This window comes from Myotis myotis, unplaced genomic scaffold (assembly GCF_014108235.1).
Source record: "Myotis myotis isolate mMyoMyo1 unplaced genomic scaffold, mMyoMyo1.p scaffold_m19_p_6, whole genome shotgun sequence".
In the NCBI taxonomy this organism is placed as follows: Eukaryota; Metazoa; Chordata; class Mammalia; order Chiroptera; family Vespertilionidae; genus Myotis; species Myotis myotis.
This window is the reverse complement of record NW_023416368.1, coordinates 85,011,196-85,035,439: the sequence shown is the minus strand read 5'-3', so window position 1 is coordinate 85,035,439 and position 24,244 is coordinate 85,011,196. Positions and strand designations below refer to the sequence as shown.

General features: G+C 48.8%; 1 protein-coding gene and 1 pseudogene across 7 annotated transcripts in view; one reads left to right on the top strand and one right to left on the bottom strand.

Annotated features, from left to right (window-relative positions):
• Positions 1-11,346, bottom strand: part of SMARCA4 (SWI/SNF related, matrix associated, actin dependent regulator of chromatin, subfamily a, member 4) — a 69,915-nt gene extending 58,569 nt beyond the window's left edge. For all 7 annotated transcript variants that reach the window (XR_004968161.1, XR_004968162.1, XM_036312787.1 and 4 more), the window contains exons 1-8: positions 11,125-11,346; positions 8,979-9,111; positions 7,792-8,196; positions 7,371-7,469; positions 6,155-6,413; positions 3,837-3,963; positions 3,107-3,280; positions 1,061-1,234 (exon numbers count right to left, since the gene is read on the bottom strand). Coding sequence is in view for 5 of the 7 variants with exons in the window: in XM_036312787.1 (XP_036168680.1) it covers positions 1,061-1,234; positions 3,107-3,280; positions 3,837-3,963; positions 6,155-6,413; positions 7,371-7,469; positions 7,792-8,196; positions 8,979-9,111; positions 11,125-11,346 (1,593 nt within the window). In the remaining 2 variants the exon portion in view is untranslated. The remainder of the gene's footprint in view (positions 1-1,060; positions 1,235-3,106; positions 3,281-3,836; positions 3,964-6,154; positions 6,414-7,370; positions 7,470-7,791; positions 8,197-8,978; positions 9,112-11,124) is intronic.
• A 3,276-nt stretch (positions 11,347-14,622) lies between these two features.
• LOC118659541 lies at positions 14,623-14,758 on the top strand (annotated as a pseudogene).
• The last annotated feature ends 9,486 nt before the right edge of the window (positions 14,759-24,244 follow it).

Genomic DNA, 24,244 nt, shown 5'->3' with positions numbered 1-24,244 from the left:
CCAGCAATCAGGCCCACATTTAGGGAGCTCTTAGTCACACCCTGTGTTGTGCTGTATGTAGGTCTTTCACATAACTATCATCTCTCCCTTTAGTATTTCCCCAACTCTTACCCAGAGCTAGGCTCTGTAAGGACCTGGCTGCACAGACATAATCCTACTGAGTTATTTATAAAGGCCAATATCAAGTTCTGTCCCATCTCACAAACATACCCCAAATCGAAGCCCTTTTCTCTACTTGGTCCAAGCAGTCTCTCTCCCTCCGGGCTTTCTAAGAATTTATCAGATCACATTACTACCCAGCTTATAGCCTTCGTGACTCCCCATCATGTTCAGAATGAAATCCAAAGCCCTCCCTATGGCCTGAAAGGCCCCATATGACCTGCTCTTGGGACTCTAACTTCACTCCTCCCCTGCACCGTTCTGTTGTAGGGGCCACCTGCTGTGCCTTGCAATTGGCTTTTACCTACCTTGGGCCCTTGACCTTGGTTCCTCAACCCTAGGAGGCACTGCCGCCAGGTTTCTGCTCACCCTTTCAGTACCACCCTGTCAATCCCATGAGTCCTGCTTCGTTCTCTTTAGTGCACCTTCCACCACTCAAAACTGTTTCACTTGGTCCACTATCTCCCTAGAGTTAGCACAAGCCCCTTGAGGACAGAGCTGTGTCCTTCTCTTACTTCTGTGGCCTCTGTCCACACAGTCATGCCTATCAATACCTACCCAATTAGGAAATCACCCAGGAATAAATGGTCAGAAACACAGGGTGGGGGTGGGGGATCAGATCACACCATTGATGGCTCACAGCCAGGAGGGGTTGCCACCTTCATTTTCTGGAGGACATAACGTAGCCAGCTAACAGGCTAAGGTCATGCAGGCACTCTAATGGCTGGTGTGACCGGCAAAGGTCTGAGGCCAGTTCTTTCAGATTCTCAAACCCAAATCCTTCCACTTCTAACTCTGAGCAGCAAAATGCCTCAGTGTCATACAGGGTAATGGATTCCTGGTCCCTGCACCGCCCAGTGCACACACAAAGGGATACACAGTTACAAATGCAGAATTTTACCATGAGCCTCCGCATTCTTTCCTTCTCGATTCTTTCATTTTCCTTCTTCTGTTCCCGCTCTGTGTTGGCGTGATACGTGGCCACTGCCTTTGTGAGTTTTTGAATTTTGCCTGTGACAGATCGGTGATATTCTTTGAAATCCTTGGCATGCTGAAGAATGCTGTTGAGGTATTCCTACAAGGACACACAAGACAAGACTGACTACTGTAACATTCCCTGAAATAAAACTTTAAAGGCAGCTTGTTTAAAACCAAGAGGACACAGTCAAACAATACTCTAACACTGTTTGCCTACGAGGTTCCGAGGTTCCGTGTTCTCAATGCTGGGAGGGTGGTTGGAAGGGCCCTTCTTTGTACACAACAGACAATCATCCTTGCTAAGACAAGCTGACAATAACATTAACCGATTCAAAATGCTCCCGCCCTCCAACCAAGTTATTCCATTGCTAGGAATTTTATTTTAAGGAAATAGCAGAAATTGTCCAAAAAAATTCAAGAACAAAAATGCCTACCCCAGCACTGGCCAGGTTGGATGGAGCATCACCTCGTACACCAAAAGGTTTCGGGTTCAATTCCCAGTCAGGGCACATATAGGAGGCAACCGATTGATGTTCTCTAACATCAATGTTTTTTTCTCTCTCCCTTTCTCTCTCTCTCAAATCAATAAAAAACATATCCTCGAGTAAGGATTAAAAAAAAATGACTATCTCAGTGTTTGATTACATATATACAGAATAAGGCTGGAAAGATATATATATACCAAAATGTTAACAGCGGTCTACACTGAGTATTGACTTTTTCTATTATTTTAAACTACACCACTAATAGATATTGACTGGAACTTTAGGAAATATAACGAGTGAACAACAAACAGAATCATCCCAAATCATACTTGAGTGGAAATTTTGGTCTCCTTGACTGATCTTGTAAAAACCTAACTTTGCCCTAGCCTGAGGACTGAAGGGTCCCAGGTTCAATTCCGGTCAAGGGCACAGGCCCAAGTTGTGGGCTCAATCCCTACAACTGTGGGGCATGCGGGAGGCAACTGATCAATGATTCTCTCTCATCATTGATGTTTCTCTCCCTTCCTCTTTGAAATCAATAAAAATATATTTAAAACTTAAAACTAAATAAATCCTATATAATAAAAGGCTAATATGGAAATCGACCAAACAGCAGAATGACGAGATGCTATGATGCGCACTGACCACCAGGGGGCAGATGCTCAATGCAGGAGCTGCCTTCTGGGGGTCAGTGCACTCCCAGAGGGGAGCGCCACTCAGCCAGAAGCCAGGCTCTGTGGCAGCGCTAAGGATGTCCAGCTGACAGCTTAGGCCCACTCCCTGTGGGGCCATCAGTCAACCCCCCAGGGCTCCCGGACTGCGAAAAGGTGCAGGCTGGGCTAAGGGACCGCCCCGACCCGAGTGCATGAATTTCATGCACCGGGCCTCTAGTAATTAAATAAAAACCTAACCTAAATCAATCCCTCCTCTGGGAGACTCCATAGTTTCCACCTCACTCAGAGCAATAGTGCAACTTGCTCCTTGGCTCACAAGGCCCAGCACACTCTGTCCTTATCTCCTCCTACTCTCTGCCGTGCTCCACTCTGGCTGCACAGAGATCCCTGCTTTTTATAGAACACACAGCACATAGCACCAGGGCGTTTGCACTTCCCTGTCTATCTGGAAAGCTCTTGCCCACATAGCCATGGGGCTCCCGCCCCTCAGATCTCTGCTCAGATCTCAACACCTCAGAAAAAACTTCCCCAACCATTCTGTGTCAACAGCTCGTCATCACTCTCCACCGCTGCTTCATTTTTCTTTATATCCTATCACCTCCCAATATTTTACATCCCTTGATTGTGGCCCATCTCCCTACCACTCAATTTTGTTCAAGAGTGTATTCTTGGTGTCTAAAATAGTGTTATAAACAGAAAAGACAAACAGCATGTTTAGACACAAAACAAGACTCAACAATGTGGGAGCTGTGAGGACCCAGGTACACAGGAAGGCCAGCAGGACAAGCTATGCAGCAGCTGGGGACGCACCTGGTGCTTCTGCCGGCGCTTGCGCTCCTGCTCAATCTTCTGCTGCTTCTCCAGCTTCTCGGTGATGCGGGCCTCACGCAGGGACTGCCGCTTGCTACGCTTGTAGGCCTTGGCATTGAGGGCGGTCTCGAGGGCCGTGTCCCTCCTCATGCACACCACCACTTCCTGCCGCAGCTTCAGGAAGAGGAGAAACATGGGCACACGTTGGTCATGGCCACACAAAATGCACAATTACACAGTGCAAGCTAGGCACAACACTGCTGCCTCCAGAAGGGTCCTTGCTAAATCTCATAAGCACCAATGTGTGTGCATGTGGAGGATGTCTGATAAGTGCCCAAGGGCCAGGGGGGCAAGCACAGGTCAGGAGACAGCTGCTTCTGAACACCCAGCAGAAGGTCCTCTTATCCCTTCAGGGCTACAGCTCTGCCTTCCCTCAAGCACACACAAAGTATTTCCTATGGCTCATTCAAAAGTACAGCCCCCGCAGATAGAGACCCATTTAAGTTTCCTGTTTCGCCGCCTTAGGGAACCATGCTTACTCACACCAGGAACACTCAATGTGCCACCACTGTGCAGGTCGTGAAAAGGAAGGCGGGCACAATGAGCTAATAGTGTGTGTGGACACTGCTGCTTTCAATGGTCAAGGGACATTTATTTAATAATTGCTCAGCAAGCAATTACTTGAATGTAAGCATCAGCGTTGGCAGAAAAGGCCTGTGCCTGCGCCCACCTGCCTCTGGAAGTTCAGCAGCCTGAGGGCCTTGAGCTCAATAGTTGCTTTGGTTCGCAAATCCCCGGCCAGTGACCCGGGTAGGTTTTCAAGTTCCTGAATTCGATGAGCGATGCGAGCCTGAAGCCTAGGGTGCAAAGACAGAAAAAAGGACAGGCAATGAGAGGACTGCACACAAGGAGCCCACCTATGCCCTTTCTTTAAAGCAGGAGCCTCAGAAGAATCCATCCTTTGAGAGAGGCAGGAGATGGCTCAGAAAAGGATGCCAGCCACAAAACACAGAGGAAAGCAGCGGAGGACTCAGAGCCTCAGCAAACAGGAAACCAGACAGGGCACAGCCGACTGAAGGCATTTCAGCAGGGTGAGCCAGCCTCAGGAGTCAGGCAGGCCAGGCTCTCCCTCCCAGCCCTGGGAATCTACTTAGCCTGGGAGCCTTATCAGGAATATGGGCCATAAAGGCGTTAAAAAATTAAACATCTATGGCCCTGGCCAATGGTACTCAGTGGTTAGATTAGAATGTAGGCCCGCACCAAAGGATAGTGAGTTCAATTCCCGGTCAAGAGCACATACTTGGATTGCAGGTTCAGTCCCTGGCCCCAGTTGTGGCTTGTGCTGGAGGTAACCAACTGATGTGTCTCCTTCACATCGATGTTTCTGTTTTTCCATATCTCTCTCTCTCTCTCTCTCTCTCTCTCTCTCTCTCTCTCTCTCTCTCTCTCTCTTTCCCTCGCCCCCATCTAAGAATCAATGGAAAAAATATTTAAACATTACTTTGAGCGGGCTAGAGGTGAGGGACTAGGCAGGACCTCTATGAGGAGGTGACCTCAGTAATGAATTCTAAGTGAGCGCAAGGAGTCGTGTACTGCCAAGCCAAGGCCCTAGGCAGAAATAAGCCTAACTTGTTAAATAAACATATTGGAACAAGGAAAGTAGGATAGGAGAGGACAGAGCACAGGACAGGAACTGAACAGAAGGGAGTTTACTGAACAGAGTGGCAGGTTTTAACCTGGGGAATGGAATCTAGTGTAAGTAAACTGTAAAAAGAGACTCCCAACTGCTGTGTGGAAAACAGAATGCACAGGCAAGTGTGAGAGGAGGGAGGCCCGGGGCAGGAGGAGGAGACCAGGTGGCAGTTAACAGTGCGGGGGGAGAACCATGTCTGGGGAGGGGAGCTGAGACGAATTGGTTCACCAAGGGGTCATGCACCACCTATGCAAAGGGGGATGAGAAAGGGGCTGCAGTGTCGGTGGCCCAATGAGCTGCTGGATGGCAGGTATATGGGAACAGAGACTGGAGGGGAAAGCAGGGAAACGTGAAGCTATCTGGACAGGTCATTTTCAAGCTGAAGGGGAGGCACCCGGCTCCAAGGCATGCCACAGCTGGGATGCACTCTAGAGATGGTCATTAGGCAGATTTACTGAAGCCTCTGGGAATATACAGTGAACAAGGCACAGCCTCTCCCTCATAGAGCTTACACTCACCAAGGGAGGCCTGCCCTGAACAAGTTATAAATGCAATGAGGAAATGGGAAGTGCAAGGTGCTCCAGGAGTGAATCTCAGGTGCCCCCAGAAGTGTGGGATGAAATATCACAGACCTACAGTGTGTCAGGCATCCCACATGGCGCCTAGGAGGCTTTGGCAAAGGGCCAGCAACTAGTGAGAAGGATCCACTGCAGAGCTTGCGGGTTTCTCTTTGAGTGTGATGAACCAAAAGTTGGATACACTGTGTTGGTGAGGAGAAACACATACTTTCACTGCAACATATATCTGTGTGATCTCGGTGGAGGGCAGCTTTGCAGAATCTACAAAATTCCCCTGTGTACGTTCCCTGTACACCTTAATGCCACTTCTAGGGACTTATCCTGACACGTGCACACGTGTGAAATTAGAAACAAATGCAGAAGTAGCATTTACTATGACACTGTCTTAACGCCAGATTAGAAATAACCTCATGTGCACTCAGCCAGGGGACTGGCTGAAAAAACAATGTTACTTCACCAGGCAGAACACTGAACAACAAGAAAAAAGAAAAGCTCCTTTTGGACAGACAGGGATGATCTCTACACGATGTTATTTTGGAAGGAACGATGCACTTCATGAACCCCCTGGGGACAATATGGCTACCTGTGCCTATCTGCTCGCATATGCACACCACTTTTCTGGAAGGACACATGCCAACTGGGGAGCTGGGAACCAAGAGAGAAAGGCATAGGGTGATTTCTGGTTGCATACCCTGTTAGCCTTTGGAACTGGAAACCACACCGTGTGTCAGGGATGACATGGTTGGGAGTGACCTGAAGCGGCAGCAGCGCCCTCACCTGTACTCCCGCTCCTGCAGAATCTCCACAGGATCCAGGCCCCGGGGTTTCTGGATGGGGGTGATGCGGCTCTGCTTCTGGTGTAGCGGTACCATGGGGGCAGGCTGGGCCGGCTGCCCTGGCGACTGCGTCTGGGGTGGCATCACAGGAGAGGCAGCGGGCGGGACGGCAGGGGGCGCAGGTGAGGGACGGCCTGTAGGCTGAGGGGGGATCAGCTTCTGAGGTGTGCTTGTGGGGGCAGCAGCATTCGCCATAGGTCCTGGGGAGAGTCAAGTAGCAGGAGCACAGCATTGAGCTTCAGGTCAATTCCAGTGGAAATAAAAAGCCTGCATGGGGCTCACTGCCCCAGTGACAGACGGACTGTCTGGGCTACACCTCCCCACCTCCCCGCCTCTCACTGAACTGGCATGGCAGGCAGCTTCTCACTCAGGGGTTTCCTCTCTCCTGCCTTAAGGTTCAAGCCTCTTCCAGATCTCAGCCTACATGCCTTTCCCGGGAGCCCCGCACTGACCCAAGTGCCGACCCTGAGTTCGTTCTTCCTGGGCAGCATTTTCCTGACTTCCAGCTACTACGGTTCAAATGAAATCACAGGTTTAAGTGATTAGCTCATCTATGCCCATCACTAAACCTCAGGTTCTAAGAGGGTAGGAAACGAATCCATTTTGTCTATTGCTTTCACCCAACAGACGTGACCCTCAAATCCTTGCTGACAACTACATTTGACAGAAGGAAGAGAAACTGAACATGGTGAGGAGACAGAACCCTGAACTACCCTGTCATTTTGCTGGCCTCCCATAGTATTGGGGGGGCATCCCAGGAGGGAAGGGAAGTCAGCTGTAACCTACAGGCATGGAGGCACCAGGTCCTGAAGGGTCGTGTCTATGGCTACAGCCGTGCCTCCCCACAGCCTCTCACTGGAGTTACAGTGAACTTGTTCATTCATATTTTTCTCTTCTTATTAACATTTTAAAGATAGCCCAGGATCTCCATGACCCACAGGACAGGAAAAGGGTGGGCAGGAATTGTGGAGTGAAACCAACCCAAGCCTTTAGAAAATAACTAGGGATAGATAAGACACAAAGAAGACAGCAGGAAGAAGCAAGGACTTGTCCTTGGCCCTCTCTCTCTCTGGACAGGCTCATCTCAGGATCTGCACTGTGTAACCTCATGACATAAGTCAGGGCACAGAAATGTCACCAGGACAGAGGGTACTCACCTTCAGGCCATGGCTTGGGAGGCCCTCCAGGGGGTTGGCCCGGCATACCGGGGGGCACTCCTGAAGGTCCTGGGGGTGGCATATTGGGCCCTCCCATACCTACACACAGGGAAAAACAAACAATAGGATAAAATGTGTCCTGTGCTCATGCTGCACCCACCCCCATGGGCAGCCCTGTCTCCAGGGGACACACCCAACAACAAGCCTTGAAGTGTGGGCATCAAGGGAAAGCAGGGAGCTGGAGAAAGAACTTTTATCCTGACGACAGCCTTGCCTGCCTGCCTGAGCACCAGACACTGTGCCAGCCCCAAGGGGAAAACTTGTGAGCAGCAGAGCCCAGGTCTGCCTGACACTGTTGCCCCTACTGGGTCAGTTTGCTGAGACCTCTCCCTCCCCCAAGGCTGGGGATAGTGGGCCTTACCATGGGGCCTGCTGTAATTTGGAGGTGCTGGGCCTGGACCTGGTCCAGGGCCAGGGCCAGGGCCAGGGCCAGGTCCTGCTGCAGACACAGAGGGTGGAGGTAGTGTTGGCACCTGCTGCTGCATCCCGGGCATCGGTCGCTTGCCCTGCACTGCCATCTGCAGGTGGTCAGGCAGGGGTTGCCCCCTGGCCAGCATCTTGTAGGCCATGATCTGAGCTCTGAGCTGATGCAGTTGGTTCTGATTAAATGGTGTTGGGCCCCGGTTCTGCTGCCCCAAAGACTGGGGGTCAGCACCATCCAGCGGGGCCCCTCCTGGTCCAGACGACATCTGTGGGCCCGAGGATGGGCCACTGGCTGGAACCGGACTAGAGGCGTGCTCGGAGCCACCCAGTGGTGAGGGGTAACCTGCAGAAAATGCAAATTCCAGAGGTCAACCAGGAGTACACATTCAAAGATTTTTAAGGCAAAGACGATAACCTTTCCGCCAGGCTTACACTGGCACCTACCCTGAGACATGGCATGACCACATTTTTTCATTCTTATAATTTAAACAAGAGGCACCCAGAGGGCACTGACCAGCAGCCGGTGTGATTGGTTTTGTTTGGCCCACCTTTCAGTAAGTTGCTGATGGTCACACTGAGAAGTTACACAGATTCTAGCTTTCTCTGGGCCTCCCATCCTGACCCTCGCCCTGTCCAGGCCCACTCTCCTCACTTCTCTGACCTGGGGATCCCCTGAGTTTCCTGCCCTAATGACAAGAGGTCAACTACTCTGTCACTTTTCAAAGTTCTGGAAAAGCCACTTGGAATGCTCCGTAAAGCAGCTTGGGCCCCACTCCCAAGATTCTGACCGAGCTAGTCTGCAGTAGGATCCAAGAATCTGCATTTCTAATACACTCTTGGGTGACAGCAGAGCTGCTAACCTGAGGAGCCCGCCTGTCCAGCTGTCATCTCACACCCAGCACTAAACACAGTTCATTCCCACCGGTATTCACTCTCCTGGGCTGCTCTGAGACAGAAAGCCCAAACAGGGCACCAGCCAAACCTAAGCTCAACAGCCCTCTGTGGCAGGGTTTCCGCACTGCCCCATGTCCTCCCTGTCTACCTGTGGGAGACCTGATTAGGAAAATGGCCTTAGGACTCCTGGGGGGTGACAAACATGAGGAAAGAAGAGAAACAAAACAATACCTTGGGAGTGCTGGTCCATGGGGCTCGGTGGAGGCCCCATCCCTGCGTGGCCCCCTGTCCGCATCCCCATCCCCTTCATCTGGTTGTAGCGGGGGTCATCCGACATGCCCTTCTCATGCATGGATTCCATTGGCTGCAAGAGGGGGGTAATGACAAGGCAGGATCAGCAAGTGGGGACAGGATGAGATGGCACAGCAAAGCACTGCCCAAGAGTTCAATGTCACTGAAAACACTATGGCATTTACTGAATTGCCAACATGACCAAACAGCTTAGGTCCAAGATATGGTCCTGACAGCTACAGTCAAGCAGATGCATAAAATAATACCAACCAATGGAGGATGACTGCCTAGGAGACCAGTGGTTGAAGGGCAAGGGGACAACCAGACCAGAGCACTCGGCAAGAACAGAAGACAGTTTCAGATGGCCAGAATCCCACAACAAAGGACATGAGTGACAGCTTCTGGTCAGGGGCAGTTTTAGCTAGAACTCAGGACTCTTTGTCATTGCCACAAGGAAACCTTGTCACCACAAATCTTGAGATCGGGGACCCTCTTCCTGGGGAGTCTGTAAATCAGAGGAACAGACAGAAACTTCTGCCCATGAGTATGGTAACACTACATCAGATGTCCTCGGTGACCCAGTATCGGCCTCCTGCTGGCTGGGAGGGAGGCTATCTAGGGCATCGTTCTGGCAGAATGACGACACCTATTTTCCCTCCTAATGCTCAGCACAAACACTTCCCCTATGGAAATGATTGTTAAAGGGGACCTTTTCTTAAGACCCTTCCAGGGCACCCTGCTAGGTCCTGGTGAATGCAAATGTCCTGTTCTCTGGGATCTTAGTCTAATGGGTAACCCCCCATCAACTGCAGCTCAATATGTGTACAGTGAAAGGAGGCCAAGAGGGTGCCTGGCTGAGACAGGAGGGGCAGCTGTCTACACAGGAAAAGGGTAGGGCACCCTTGGAGGCTGACAGGAGCCCTGGGTGGGGACCTGCCCTCCACACCTCTTTCCTGGGATGGGCTTGTCTCCACAGAGTGGGAGCTCTGTACAGACAGGAGGTGCCCCCCCACACACACACACCAGACCCCGGCTCCTATGCTCTTGACACTGGGCTGGACACACGGCAGGCCTCTGACAGAGGTTTGAAGATGTGCATGGAGTGTGTGTTAGCAGTCCCAGGAGGAAGGAAGAAATGGGCAGAGAGGAAAAGAGGGGGCTGTGCTAAAGAAGAGGGCCTAAATTGGTGTTGTGTGCAGAGGGTAGTCACCAACAACTTCCCAGGAAGGCAGTGACAAGACAGACACTGTACCAAAGTTGACAGAAATATACGGGAGATGGGAGGGCAGGGAGGGGCTCGCTTGGCTGTGCTTGGAGGTCACTGAGGTGGCACAGGCCTGGGCTGCAGGGAGCAGCAGAGGGATGAGATGATTCTACCACTAATTTTCTGAGTGCCTGTCTCTCTGGGACTCTGGTTCATGGTCTATAAAATGGGCATAATACTCACCTATACCTGATGGGTGGGGGAGGGGGAGTGGAATGAGGAGCAAACACATAGATAGCACAGGTAGGGAGCCCAGAGGGTTACCAAGGTCCCCTTGCCCCCAGGTCACACCATCTGCATCTTCTACCTGCGGGCTTCCTGTGGTCTCTGAGGTTGAGGAATGGCACCCTTTCCTGCAGATGCTAATACATATAAGAGGACAGTTCCTTGTTTCCTTCAACTACCTCTCAGGAACACAGAGAAAGAGGAAACTATTTGTGTTGACAGTTTTTCACCTCACTAGCAAAAGCAACCCTAATCGGGTCAGGTAAGTGGTGACCCAATGAGGCAACTGCCCTGCTCTATGGGTTACATGGGTACACAGAGCAACCAAATTGGAAGAGTCCATTTGCCTTCAGCAATCTTTTATAGATTTGGACATTTTTATTCATTAATGAAAGGCAACTTAGGAGTAATGTTACCACATTTCCTACCTAGAAAAATGGGTGTGAGAGACACACAGGGGAGAGTTGGGGTGGGGTGGGGGGAGTTGCATGAAATGATGACTGCCAGCTCACAGCAGGGGCCAGGATGCATGGCTCACCCTCCCGCCTTTGACCAAGTGAACCCAACCAGTCAAAGCAGTGGGCCCTGGGTCCCTACCTTGTGCATCTGGTGCATATTGTCCTGAGGGTATCCTCCAGGCCCCTGGCTTGGGATGGGGTGTCCTGCTGAGGGAGGCCCCGGACTGGGCCCCATCATGCTGTGGGCAGAGCCAGGGGAGGGACCTGGGCTAGGGCCCAACATGGCTCCAGGAGAGGGGCCAGGGCCTGGGGAAGGGCCTGGCCGAGGAGTTCCGCCCAGGGGTGGGTCTGGAGTGGACATCTTCACAGGAGCTCCGGACAGTGGTCTCCTGCTAGAGAAAAGTCGAAGTCAGTCTGGGGGTCATGGTCATCAGCTAGGTGGGTCAGGGCATTGCAGGAGGATCACAGTCATGTCAGAAGCACCCATCTGACAGGGAGCTGGTGCCTTTGACATGCAAGCCTTTCTCCTCCAGATCTTTCTCCTCCATTCCTCTGGAAGGAGGTCATACACCAGACACACAAAATCAGATAAGAGTTCCCTGAGGAAGGGGTGGAACTCAGGAGGTGGGGGAGAGGGGCTTTGCTTCCCTTGCCATCTTTCTGATTACAACAAAGGGTGGCGCTGATCTGTACTTCACACCACTTTAATGCTTGCTTACCTTCCAATTTAACAAAAAAGAAGAGTATAACTAAGGTTCAAAGCAGCATCTGACTGGATTCTCATAAATTCAATAAAAACAAATATTCGTGGCCAATAATACTGGTTTTCCATTTAAGGCAGTGAGATCAAGTTTCCTTTAAAATAAATGAAGTTTAAAAAGTAGGTTCATTTAAAAAGAACTATTACATAAATAATGGCACTCTGATATTTCAAATACCTCGAGAGTGATAATCAAGTGTCTAAAGTTTGATGAATATTGTTGTACACTAAAAACTGACACCCAGAATTATGACCCAGAGCCTCCAACAAGTCCATAAATATTCAATGATGTTTATAAATTATACTTGCTAACTACAATAAGGATTCAATTTTCAAGTAACCCTTAATTCGTTATGTGGTTACATGGCCTTAAATAAAATTTTTTTTAATAACCTCTTTCATCATGATGGAGCAATACAGTCTCAGTGGTGAAATCTGGAAAACACAAAAAGAATACGAAGCTTAAAATCACCCATCATCCCACCAGAGGCAGAATTAGGTGCTTGCTGGTCCTACAAGAGAGAAAGAAGCAACCCTGCCCTTCTGACCCCTCCCAGGATTCGAGAGGAGGTGTGTGAGAACAGAGGGCTGGAGGGCTCCCAAGGGACCCTCAGAGCGCCCCCAGAGTGGTGAGGATGATGCTGAGACATCGAGGATGGGCCCTCTTAAGGACACAGAGCTGCCCTGATGTCCCTAGGGCCCTGTTACACACACACACACACTCACTCACAACAGAATTACTCAACACACTGTAGGCAAGCTTTTTTCCTTTCTAAATATATTTTATTCTTTCAAAATATATTTACATTGATTTTAGAGAGAGAGAAAGGGAGAGGGATAGAGAGACAGAAACACTGAGAGAGAAACACTGATTGGCTGCCTCCTGCCACAACCCAAGCATGTGCTGTGACCAGGAATCGAACCTCTTGGTCCATGGGTCAGCGCTCAAACACTGAGCCATACTGGTCGGGCTGGCAAGCTTTTATTTTTCATATAATCATACCTATGACCATTTTTGTCATTTAATAGTCTTCAAAACATGAACTCTAGCGGCTCCACCCCATTCTCACATTCTGTGAATCCTGAGTTACTGAAAAGCCCCTCTCTTGTTGGCATGTCACAAATCTGGTTTTTGTTTCTGTGGATTTATTTTGGTTTTATAATGAGTCTCACTGCCTCTAGACTTTACAGGGCACTTCTGGTTCTAAGGAATAAATCCTGTTAAGAAGTTCAGGAACATTTTTTTTAATATATATTTTTATTGACTTCAGAAAGAGGGAGGGAGGAAGGGAGGGAGAGAGAGGGAGAGAGAGAGAGAGAGAGAGAGAGAGAGAGAGAGAGAGAGAGAGAGAAACATCAATGATGAGAGAGACTCATTGTTGGCTGCCTCCTGCACGCCCCCTACTGAGCACACAACCCGGGCTGTGCCCTTGACTAGAATCGAACCCGGGACCCTTCAGAGCGCAGGCTGACGCTCTATCCACTGGGCAAAACCAGCCAGGGCTCAGGAACATTTTTAATTCTCTTGATTAAAAAAGGTTTAACTTGAAAGGTGGAGGCATCTTCCTTGATAACAGATCAAAAGCCCAAATTTCTTTGTTCCAGTTTCATGACTAAATAATCGGAGCCGAGAGAATCAGAAACTTCAGCAGGGCAGAAATCCGTGGCCGGCACACCAGCATGACCGTGAACAGACCTCAACAGGCAAGAAAAGGCTCCTCCATCCTCTGAGGCCCCAGATTCCCTCCAAAGCTCAAGGAGCCTCAGTGCTGGACCTTAAGTCAGCCTCATAGGAATACTGGAGAACTGATGTCTGCTCACAGCCCTTCTCCACAAATCCAAACCCAATAAGCTCAATTTAAAATTAAACTTTAAAAAATATATACAGCCCTGGCTGTGTAGCTCCGTTGGTTGAAGCATCCTCCCAATATGCCACGGGTACAGGTTCAATCCATAGTCAGGGCACATACAAGAAGCAACCAATGAATGTACAAATAAGTGGAACAACAAATGGGTGTTTCTTTCACTCTCTCTTCTTTCCTCTCTCTCTCAAATCAATAAGTAAAATATTTCTAATCAAGTAAAATGAAAAATATATACATTTGAGACAAATTCATTTGGAAGACATTTAGAAGCAAAATGTGACTTGATTCAGCTCTGTGTGAATAGTCACACATTCTGCCATGGAAACAGGATCCTGCTCGATCCCAGTCTCTGCCAAGTATTCTGTATCTCCTTTGCTAAAATCCTGATTCTAGAGTCTGAAATTTCTGGCCCAGGGTCTTGTCTACAGGAGGACACGCCTGCAATCACAGTTCACAGGTGGGAAACCAAGCAACACTGACATGGCCACACTGGGCAAAGGATGATGGCTCCCCCGAGCTTCCCTTTGGCCCCTTCATGTTCACAGGCTCTCTCAGGCCCACAGAGCACTGCAGTGACGTGAGGAAAGGAACGGTGGTTCTGCAAATCCTTCAGGAATCCTGCAGTATCCACAGGCTCAGAGTTTCTTTCTCACTTGGGGTCTCTATTCTAAGTCAAGCCAACTGAAACTGACAGCAAGATAGAATCCATGCCACCAAGGGAACATCATCTTCCCATCTAAAGGCAGACATGCTGGCAAGCAAGCACTGAAGTACCTTCGGAATGATGGCTCTTCTAAACGCAGTTTATATTTATCAACAGACCTCTTCCCATCAAATCATGTGGTACCTCTAGAAATTACCTGCCTCCACTGAGGAGGGCTAAATTCATCAACACAGCACCCACCAAAGTTACTGAAGGGCATCAAAATAGACTTTTTGTGCCCGAATATGACACTGTCCACTTTTGAGAAGCATAGGGTTTCATGACACTTTTTAAAAAATATTCGCTTCAATCACTTTTTGGCCTTTTGGCTAAGATCAAGTGAAGCATCTGTTCTTATCAGTTTAATAAAATATTTGCTTCAGAAACTGCCACCTCTGAAGAGTCAAGCTGCCATGAAGCAGGTAAGTGCATGGAGCCACCATCAGCAGCAAACTCATTTCTGGAGTGAAAGCTCAGACACATGTGGGGAGTGACAGTAACAGGGCCCCAAAGGAGTGCAAATACAATACAAAACCATCCAAGCAGCACAGGAGGTAGGGCTTTGTCAAACACTGAGGAGCCCAATCAGGGTGCTGGTGCCACATGTGGACAAGCGTTGTTGTGGTGGAGAGAACAGGAAAATGGAACCGGTGTGGCTCTCTGGTCCTCAGTGTAGTACTGAGGAGGGGATTTTTATTTTAATTACCTGTAATGACTTGTAGCATACCTAAGGTGCCCTGATTGTATGATGAATCCTAGATCAGACATAACATTTCCAACATTCCAGAAAGCGCCCTCAGCTCCTTTCCCAGTCGAAACCACCCCCTACGCAAAACCACTGTCCGGACTCTATCACTGTACATTAGTTTCACTTGTTAGTGAACTGCATCTGAAAAGAAAATCACACAGTAGTGTCCTTTTGCCCATCTGGAAGGGGCACCCACGTTGTTGGGTACAGTGGTCATTCGTTCTTCTTTTGTCCTGTTCACGGACACTGTGCTACCAGTTTAGAGCTAGCGTGAATAAAGCTGCTATGAACAATGTCATTTAGGGGACACAGATGCTCATTTTTCTTGGATATCAAGGAGTGGAACTGTTATCCTAAGGAAGGCATAAATTTAGCTTTGGTAGCTATTGCCAGTTTTTCAAATTAGGAATATAATCCTACACACCGCCCTTCTCCTAGCAGTGGGTGAGCATTCCAGTTCCTCCATATCTACACCAACACTTGGTGCTGTCAGTCTTTTTTTTTTTTTTTTAATGAGTTTGTTTAGTTACAGGTGGTACAGAATTCAGGCTGGAACAAAGACTGAAGAACACACTCTGGAAAGACTTTGGGCTGCGTTTACTCTGACCTCACAGCTAAGGTCGAAATGGCAGAGTGAAAAGAACTAAAGAGATGAGCCACTGCATGATTATTATTTTTTACAAAAGTTTATTCTTAAATGTACAACAGGCTCCAAGACAACCCTTCATTCTATAGGTGGTAACAGATGTTGACAGGGAATCTAGATGTTCAAACAGAAATAGAATTAAGGATCACCATTGCCCCAGGCACAAGTAACAGCTCATTTTTTGCCCGATTTCTTAATTTCCACCTGTGGCCAGGGAACCCCTTCTCCGCATCCTTCTCTTTTAACTCCTCTAGTTCCTTCTGCTCCTTTTTGCTTCTGCTCCAATGCCTTATCTTGCTCATCCATCTCCTTGACCTACTCTTGCCACTTTTTCAGTGCACATGGTGCCTGTCACCTCTTCCCTAATCCCTGTCACCAGAAGTTCCAGTCTTTTCAATTCCGGTGGGTGTGTAATATTTTATGAACAGATGTTAATTACAGGAGAAAACAGTTACTAACAGGTAGCAGGACAGGAGGCATTGTGATGAGTACGGAGGCAGCTGGGAAGTAACGTAGCAATTAGTGTGGCATTATCTGAATTAGGAGACCACATGGACACTAGGCCACAAGAAACCAGTAGAAAGCAAAGAGAACACCCACCCCAGATACAGAACATACTTGCTTAATAAGAACTGAAGGAGTGCCCTATCTGGTTTAGCTCAGTGGATAGAGCGTTGACCTGCGAATTGAAGGGTCCCAGGTTCGATTCCAGTCAAGGGCACATGCCCGGGTTGCAGGCTCAATCCCCAGTGGTGGGCGTGCAGGAGGCAGCCAATAAATGATTCTCTCATCATTGATGTTTCTATCTCTCTCTCCCTCTTTCTTCCTCTCTGAAATCAATAAATATATTTAAAAAAACAACAACAACTGAAGGAGTGAAAGGATTACAAAGTAAAAGTTCAATAATCTCGACTATTTGGAAAGTTGTATTTCCAGACAATAAAAATAACAGTGAGAAACACAATAAAAACACCACCAGTCTAGCAAGTGTCTGCACCACAGGCCCAAGACTACCAGCTCTGTGAGAGAGTGTTTACAGCCCACAGCTAGAGCCACCAGGTACATGGCACAGGCTCACTTTCCACCAGGGGGATGTAAGGAGAATGCCAATATACAGAGTGCTCAAGCTCACCAAGAAACAAAAACATACTAAAATCAAGAGGCACAGACACTAAAAACAAACAAAACCAGAATGCCATGTGGGCAAGGCTGCAGTAACACAGGGCACATGTGGTATGATGGGGAGCTCCTGTGGAATGCTGCAAGTGACTAACACTGGGGATCCCCGGTGCCGAGACTGAGGTGTGCACTGGGGCTGAGGCATCCTGGGAGCTTGCCCCGAGGAGATGGTGACTTCAGGTCTCATAAACCCATGTCTATGGGGTCTGCAGACGACTTTGGGCCACAGCATCAGCTCTACTGCCATGGCCAATCCTAGGTCCTGGTGGGACTCTGGTCAAAAAGAGGACTGCCTGGCAGTTCACCCAACAGGCGACTGGAATTTGTAAAGAGGAAACCAGAAGACAGCAAACTCCAAGGTTGGTGCACAGAGGTCCTCGGGCATTGGACCTGGAGGCCACCAGGGCCCCCAGCCCATTCCTTCTCTTGTCCCAACATTGCTTCCTTGGGCCTCAGAGACACCACCTTTACCCCTCCATCCTGGCTCACTGAGAACCCCCTCTGTGAGGTAATGAATGATCACATCTTAGTACCAAATTGGGGACAGACATGGGAGGTCACTAGAAATAAAGCCCAGGTGACACTCTGTTGCCCACAGCATCCCCAGGAATGCAATGGACCCTGAATATCTTATGATCTTAATTTGCATTTCCCTGTGACTAATGGTGTTAAACACCTTTTCATATTCTTTTTTTTTTCTTTTCATATTCTAATTGTTCATTAAGATATCCACTTCTATAACGGTTCTACATTTCTGCTAGAATTTTATTGGTAATAAGTGGTTCAATTACCATATGCCAATCTGTGACTCGCCTCTGTGCTTTCTTAACAGTGTCTTGTGATAAACAGAAGTTCTTTTTGTTTTAATATATTTTTATTGATTTCATAAAGGGGGAGAGAGAGAGATAGAAACATCAATGAGAGAGAATCATTGATCAGCTGCCTCCTGCATGCCCCCCACTGGGGACAAAGCCCGAAACCTGGGCATGTGCCCTTGACTGGAATCGAACCTGGGACCCTTCAGTCCCCAGGCCGACATTCTATCCACTGAGCCAAACCAGCTAGGGCAGGGGTGGGCAAACTTTTTGACTCGAGGGCCACAATGGGTTCTTAAACTGGACCGGAGGGCCGGAACAAAAGCATGGATGGAGTGTTTGTGTGAACTAATATAAATTCAAAGTAAACATCATTACATAAAAGGGTACGGTCTTTTTTTTTCAATAGTTTTATTCATTTCAAACGGGCTAGATCCGGCCCGCGGGCCGTAGTTTGCCCACGGCTGAGCTAGGGCAACAGTAGTTCTTAATTTTAACGATGTCTGATTTACCAAGTTTTTTTTTTATGGTTAACTAGAGGCCCGGTGCACGAATTTGTGCATGGGGGGGGGGGGTGTCTCTTGGATTGGCTGGCAATCAGGGCCATCTTGCCCAGTCCCAACTGGGGCCAATGGGGGCCAGCTGGCAGGGGAGGGACCGTGAGAGGTTGGCTGGCCAGGGAGGGACCATGGGAGGGCTCCAGGGTGTGTCCAGCCTGTCTCGCCCAGTCCGCATCAGGTGGATCACAGTAGCAAGCTAATCTACCGGTCAGAGTGTCTTCCCCCTGGTGGTCAGTGCACATCATAGCAACTGGTCGAGTGGTCTACCAAACAGTAAACCAATCTGTCAGACACTTAGCATATTAGGCTTTTATATAGAAATAGAGGCCCGGTGCACGAAAATTTGTGCACTCAGGGGGAAGGGGAGGTCCCTCAGCCTGGCCTGTGCCCTCTCGCAGTCTGGGACCCCTCGGGAGATAACAACCTGCTGGCTTAGGCCTGCTCCCGGGTGGCAGAGGGCAGGCCCAATCCCTAGGTGCAGCCCCTGGTCGGGCTCAGAGCAGGGCCGATTGGGGAGTTGGGGTGCCGCCCCCTGTCATGCACAGAGCAGGGCGGATTGGGAGGTTGCAATGCCACCCTCAGTCACACTCAGGGTAGGGCCGACTGGGGGGTTGGGGCACTGCCCCCTGTCACGCAGAGAGCAGGGCCAATCCGGGGGTTGGGGCGCTGCCCCCTGCCACACACAGAGCAGGGCCCATCAGGGGGGTTGGGGCTCCTTACCCTGTCACGCACAGAGCAGGGTCGATCAGGGGTTTGGGGAGCTCCTCTCTGTCACGCACATTGCAGGGCCCATCAGGGGGTTGGGGAGCTCCCCCATCACGCACAAGCAGGGCCGATCAGGGGGTTGAGGAGCTCCCCCCTGTCACTCAGAGAGTAGGGTCGATAGGGGAGTTGGGCACCACCCCGTCACACACAGAGCAGGGCGGATTAGGGGGTTGTGGCGCCGCCCTCTATCACCCACAGAGCAGGGCCGATCAGGGGGTGGGGCCGCCGCCACTGTCACACTCAGGGCAGGACCGATGGGGAGGTTATGGCTCTACCCCATCACACACAGAGCAGGGCCCATGTGGGGGGGGGGGGGCCTCTATCACCCACAGAGCAGGGCCGATCAGGGGGTTGGGGCGCCGCCACTCTCACACTCAGGGCAGGGCCGATGGGGAGGTTATGGCTCTACCCCATCACACACAGAGCAGGGCCCGTGGGGGAGTTGGGGCACCGCACCCTGTCACACACAGAGCCGCAGGTGGATCAGGGGGTTGGGGAGCTCCCCCGTATGAGGCACAGAGCAGGGCTGATCAGGAGGTTGGGGCGCCTTCCCCTGTCAGGAACAGAGCAGGGTGGATAGGGAGGTTGTGGCCCCGCCCCCTGTCACACACAGAGCCGCAGGGCGATCAGGAGGCTTGGGCGCTGCCCCCTGTCACCCTGATCCCGGTGCTGGGAGGCATATTACCCTTCTGCTATATAGGATAGAGGCCTGGTGCATGGGTGGGGCTGGCTGGTTTGCCCTGAAGGGTGTCCTGGATCAGGGTGGGGGTCCCTACTGGGGTGCCTGGCCAGCCTGGGTGAGGGGCTGAGGGCTGAAGCTCCCAACTGCTCCTTTTTTTTTATTCTGGGCCAGCTTTAGCTCTGGCTCCAGCTCTGAGGCCTCTGCTGATGAAAGCAGGTATCTGATTTGTTTTGGTTCTATAATCGAAACAATGTGTAACTCCAGCTCTGAGATCCCAACTCACTGAAAGCAGGTTTCTGGGGTTTTGTTTAGCTTCTATATTTGTTAAAATGTTTCAAACTGCAGGCTCAGAGGCCGGCAAGGCAGGCAGGGAACATTGGTTTCCTCCGTCACTGAAGCAAGCAAGCCTCGTGTTAGTTTCAAGCTGCCTGGCTGCCGGCCGCCATCTTGGCTAGCAGTTAATTTGCATATCGCCCTGATTAGCCCATGGGAAGGGTAGCAGTCGTACGCTAATTACCATGTTTCTCTTTTATTAGATAGGATAATTTTGGGGTCCTGATTAAGAAATCTTTGTCTACCTGTGACATTATGATCTACCTTCTGTTCCTGACACAGAGCTTCTAAAAAACCCTTTTAATTCCCTATGTGATAGGGGTGACAGGATAGTTTTACACAGAGCTCCAAAATCCCTTAGAATTCCCTAAGTGATAGAAGTATCTTTTGTTCTAATGAGGCTTCTCTTGGTTGGCTCCTCGATGGCTTCAGGATGGATGGGAGCTGGCTGCCAGAAAGACCAAGCCATGGTTAGGAGGTTGGAATTTCAACCCTACCCTCCATCCTCCAGGGATGTCTGAGTGATGAGGCTTCCACAAAAACTAAACTACATGTTTCAGAAAGCTGCTGGGTTGGTGAGCATATCCATAGGCCAGGAGGGTGGTAAATTCCAACTCCACAGGGACAGAAGCTCCTATGCCCAGGACCCACCTTACATATTTCTTCATTTGGCTGTTCATCTGTATCCTTTAATGTCTCCTTGATTTTATGAGCTGTACTAGCAAATTTTTAAAACTTAGGAGGGGATTCTGGGAAACCCTGATTTGTAGCTTATTTGGACAGAAGTGTGGGTAATGTGAGGACCCACTACTTGCAAAGAAGGCGTCAGAATTGGGGGGCAGTATTGTGGGACTGAATCCTTAATCTGTGGGGTTTGCACTAACTCCAGTTAGTGCCAGAACTGAACTGTATGACAGTTAGTGTCAGCAGAAACTTGCAGAGAATTGCTTGGTGTGGAAAACCCACATTGATGTCAGAAATGTGATCAGAGGAAACAGGTTTTCCTGTACTACCCAAAGTCATGGGATAGAGAAAGGGAAGGGACATTTTAATATCCAAGGGGGCTGTGACTTGTCCCTGCCCCTAGTAATTTACAACTGCTGAGGATGTATCAGTCACAAAGAAATCACAGGAAGGAAGATCCAGCCATAGAGAGAGGCAGAGCTGTGGGCCCATTTGGTGATAAGGACCCGGATTTATTCACTGAGTCATACCACCACACTACACGAAAGGATTATCATTGGTCTCACTGACAGAGGTGTCCCCGAGGTTCAGAAGTCACACAGCAGGTCAGTGGAGAAGATGGAGAAATAAGGCCAACGTCACAGTGTAACTCAGACTCTGAGTGTGGACTCTGTCACCTACTAACTGCACCATGCTAGATAAGTGACTTAACTTCTCTGAGCCTGGTTCCTCTTCTGTAGGCTGGAGCAGAGATGTCCCTTGAGCGGTCACAGCCAGCATCGAATGAGCTAACGCATGCAAAGCATATGCAGGCAGGAAGTGCCACCACACATCTGGTGAAATCAAGGGTCCTAACATTTACTGGGCAATGCTTACTGCTTGTCACTACTGTCCTAGAAATGTCATACAGATTAAGCATTTCCACCTTCCTCTCCCCATAGAGAGATGAGTAAACTAGCCACATAGTAAGTAACCACTCTAGAGAATTTGCTTCCTAACTTTAGCTTCCCTGCAGGACAAACCTTGATTAATGCTCCCATCCCTCAGCACTCAGGACAAATATGCTTGCTTCTCCCCTCAAGAAGCAGAAGCTGCTTGAAGATCAGCATAGCCCCGTGCAAACAAGGTCCAGCCTCACAATGGGCAGGATTTGGGCTGCTGCAAACTCTCGCTTGCCCTCTTGGCCATCACTGCCACAAAAGCAATTTGCTTAGCCATTATCAAGTTCCTTTTAGCTAGCCAACTGAGGGGCAGGAGTGCACCTGGCCCTGCTTGAGGGCTGAAGACGGTGGAGGAAGGGGTACCACTACACTCCAGTGAGATGCCTACTTAGGGAGCAAGACAGGATTAACCAGGTGAGATCTGACATCCCTCTTCCCCATTCCTTCTTCCCTTACTAAACAGTTGGCTTTTCCAGCAAATTCCTTGGTTCCCCAAGGTCGTCCTAAGGCCTTGTGGGTTCCAGGTAACTTCCATAGTGCTGCCAGAGAACTCCCGCAACAAATCCCTCAGACAAGTCACTTGGTGTCTGGGTTGGGAAAGTAAGGGCAACTTCACATTCAATAAAATCCACCCAACCAGTTCTACCTAAGCAGAGACAAAATGAAGGACAAGGGGACGAAGGAGCCAAAATGGTGAAACTGCTAGCCGGGTGCATCTGAAAGCTAGCAGATGTGTCTGGCCCATGGGTTAGGTGCATTTGGGGTTCCACAGAAAGGAACAGAGCTTGGGAATCCAAGTGGGCAGTCTGAAGGAATGTGACAGGAAATAAAACTACTCCGGTAAGAACAGAAAAGCTGAATGCTAAGATATTCCAGAGGCCACAAGATGAAAATAGGCTCTAGATCAGTGATGGCGAACCTTTTGAGCTCGGCGTGTCAGCATTTTGAAAAACCCTAACTTAACTCTGGTGCCGTGTCACATATAGAAATTTTTTGATATTTGCAACCATAGTAAAACAAAGATTTATATTTTTGATATTTATTTTATATATTTAAATGCCATTTAACAACCAAAAAAATGAGTTTGCGTGTCACCTCTGACACACGTGTCATAGGTTCGCCATCACTGCTCTAGATCAAGCATGTCAAACTCAAAGGGGAACATGTGCCAAATAAACAAAATTTAAGTTTATGTGGGCCACAAAAAACCAAAAGCTTCAATTTTCATAGAAACGTAGGTTTACTTTGATAGAGACATGCTGAATACAAAGGGCCGAAATAAATGAGTCATCGTTAACAAAATAATAGAATATTTTAATAAAAATTAGTATTTTTTCTTGAACATTAACCTACCAGACACTGAAAAACTGCACAAATTAATAAGCGTAATGTAAATAAACCTATTTTTCTTGTTCTCCAAAAGCAAAATATTTCCTGTTGCACAATCAAACAAGTCAGTACAAGACTAATGACGTGGCAATAAGCTGCTAAAATATTCGCTGCTAGTATTAGTGGAGAAAAATGGTGCACCTGCGCATAAGGTGTGTAAGGGAAATGAATGCAACATGATTATAGTAATCAGTCATTAGTGAACGTTGTAGTTCATTATTAATAATTATGTGTAACACTGTAAAAATTAGGATACAAAATTTTTATTAAAACATTTCTTGCCGAAACCAGTTTGGCTCAGTGGATAGAGCGTCGGCCTGCGGACTGAAGGGTCCCGGGTTCGATTCTGGTCAAGGGCATGTACCTGGGTTGCCTCCTGGGTTGCGGGCACATCCCCAGTGGGAGATGTGCAGGAGGCGGCTGATCGATGTTTCTCTCCCATTGATGTTTCTGACTCTCTGTCTCTCTCCCTTCCTCTCTGTAAAAAATCAATAAAAATATATTTAAAAAAAAAAAAAAGAGGTTTATCCAAAAAAAAAAAAAAAAAAAAACAAACCTTTCTTATACACCGTTATATTGGCTGCGCCGCAAAAAAATTCATTGTGGGCTGCAAGTTTGACGTGCTTGCTTTGGATCCCCTGGCCACAGGGTCTGGAAGTGACTTGGCCATGTCACCTCTCCTCTATTTCTCTGAGAAGCATCTAAAATGCCAAACAGTCAGGACCCCACACAATCCATGCTGCAGAAGTTGTGGCACCATTAAAAGTGAATGAAGGGGCTCTGTGCAAATGGACACAGAGGACCATCCAAAATGAAGCATAGAGAAAGGTAAAAGTGCTTGACCTGAGGCCCACTTAGGTAAGAATAATAATACAACTGACCCTTGAACAACATGGTTTGAACTTTGTGAATCCGCTAATACAGATTTTTTTTCAATAAATACTATTTTCTCTTCTTTATGATTTTCTTAACATTTTCTTTTTTTTTCTTTTTCTTTTTTTTTTTTTTTTTAATATATATTTTATTGATTTTTTACAGAGAGGAAGGGAGAGAGACAGAGAGTCAGAAACATCGATGAGAGAGAAACATCGATCAGCCGCCTCCTGCACATCCCCCACTGGGGAAGTGCCCGCAACCCAGGTACATGCCCTCGACCGGAATCGAACCCGGGACCCTTCAGTCCGCAGGC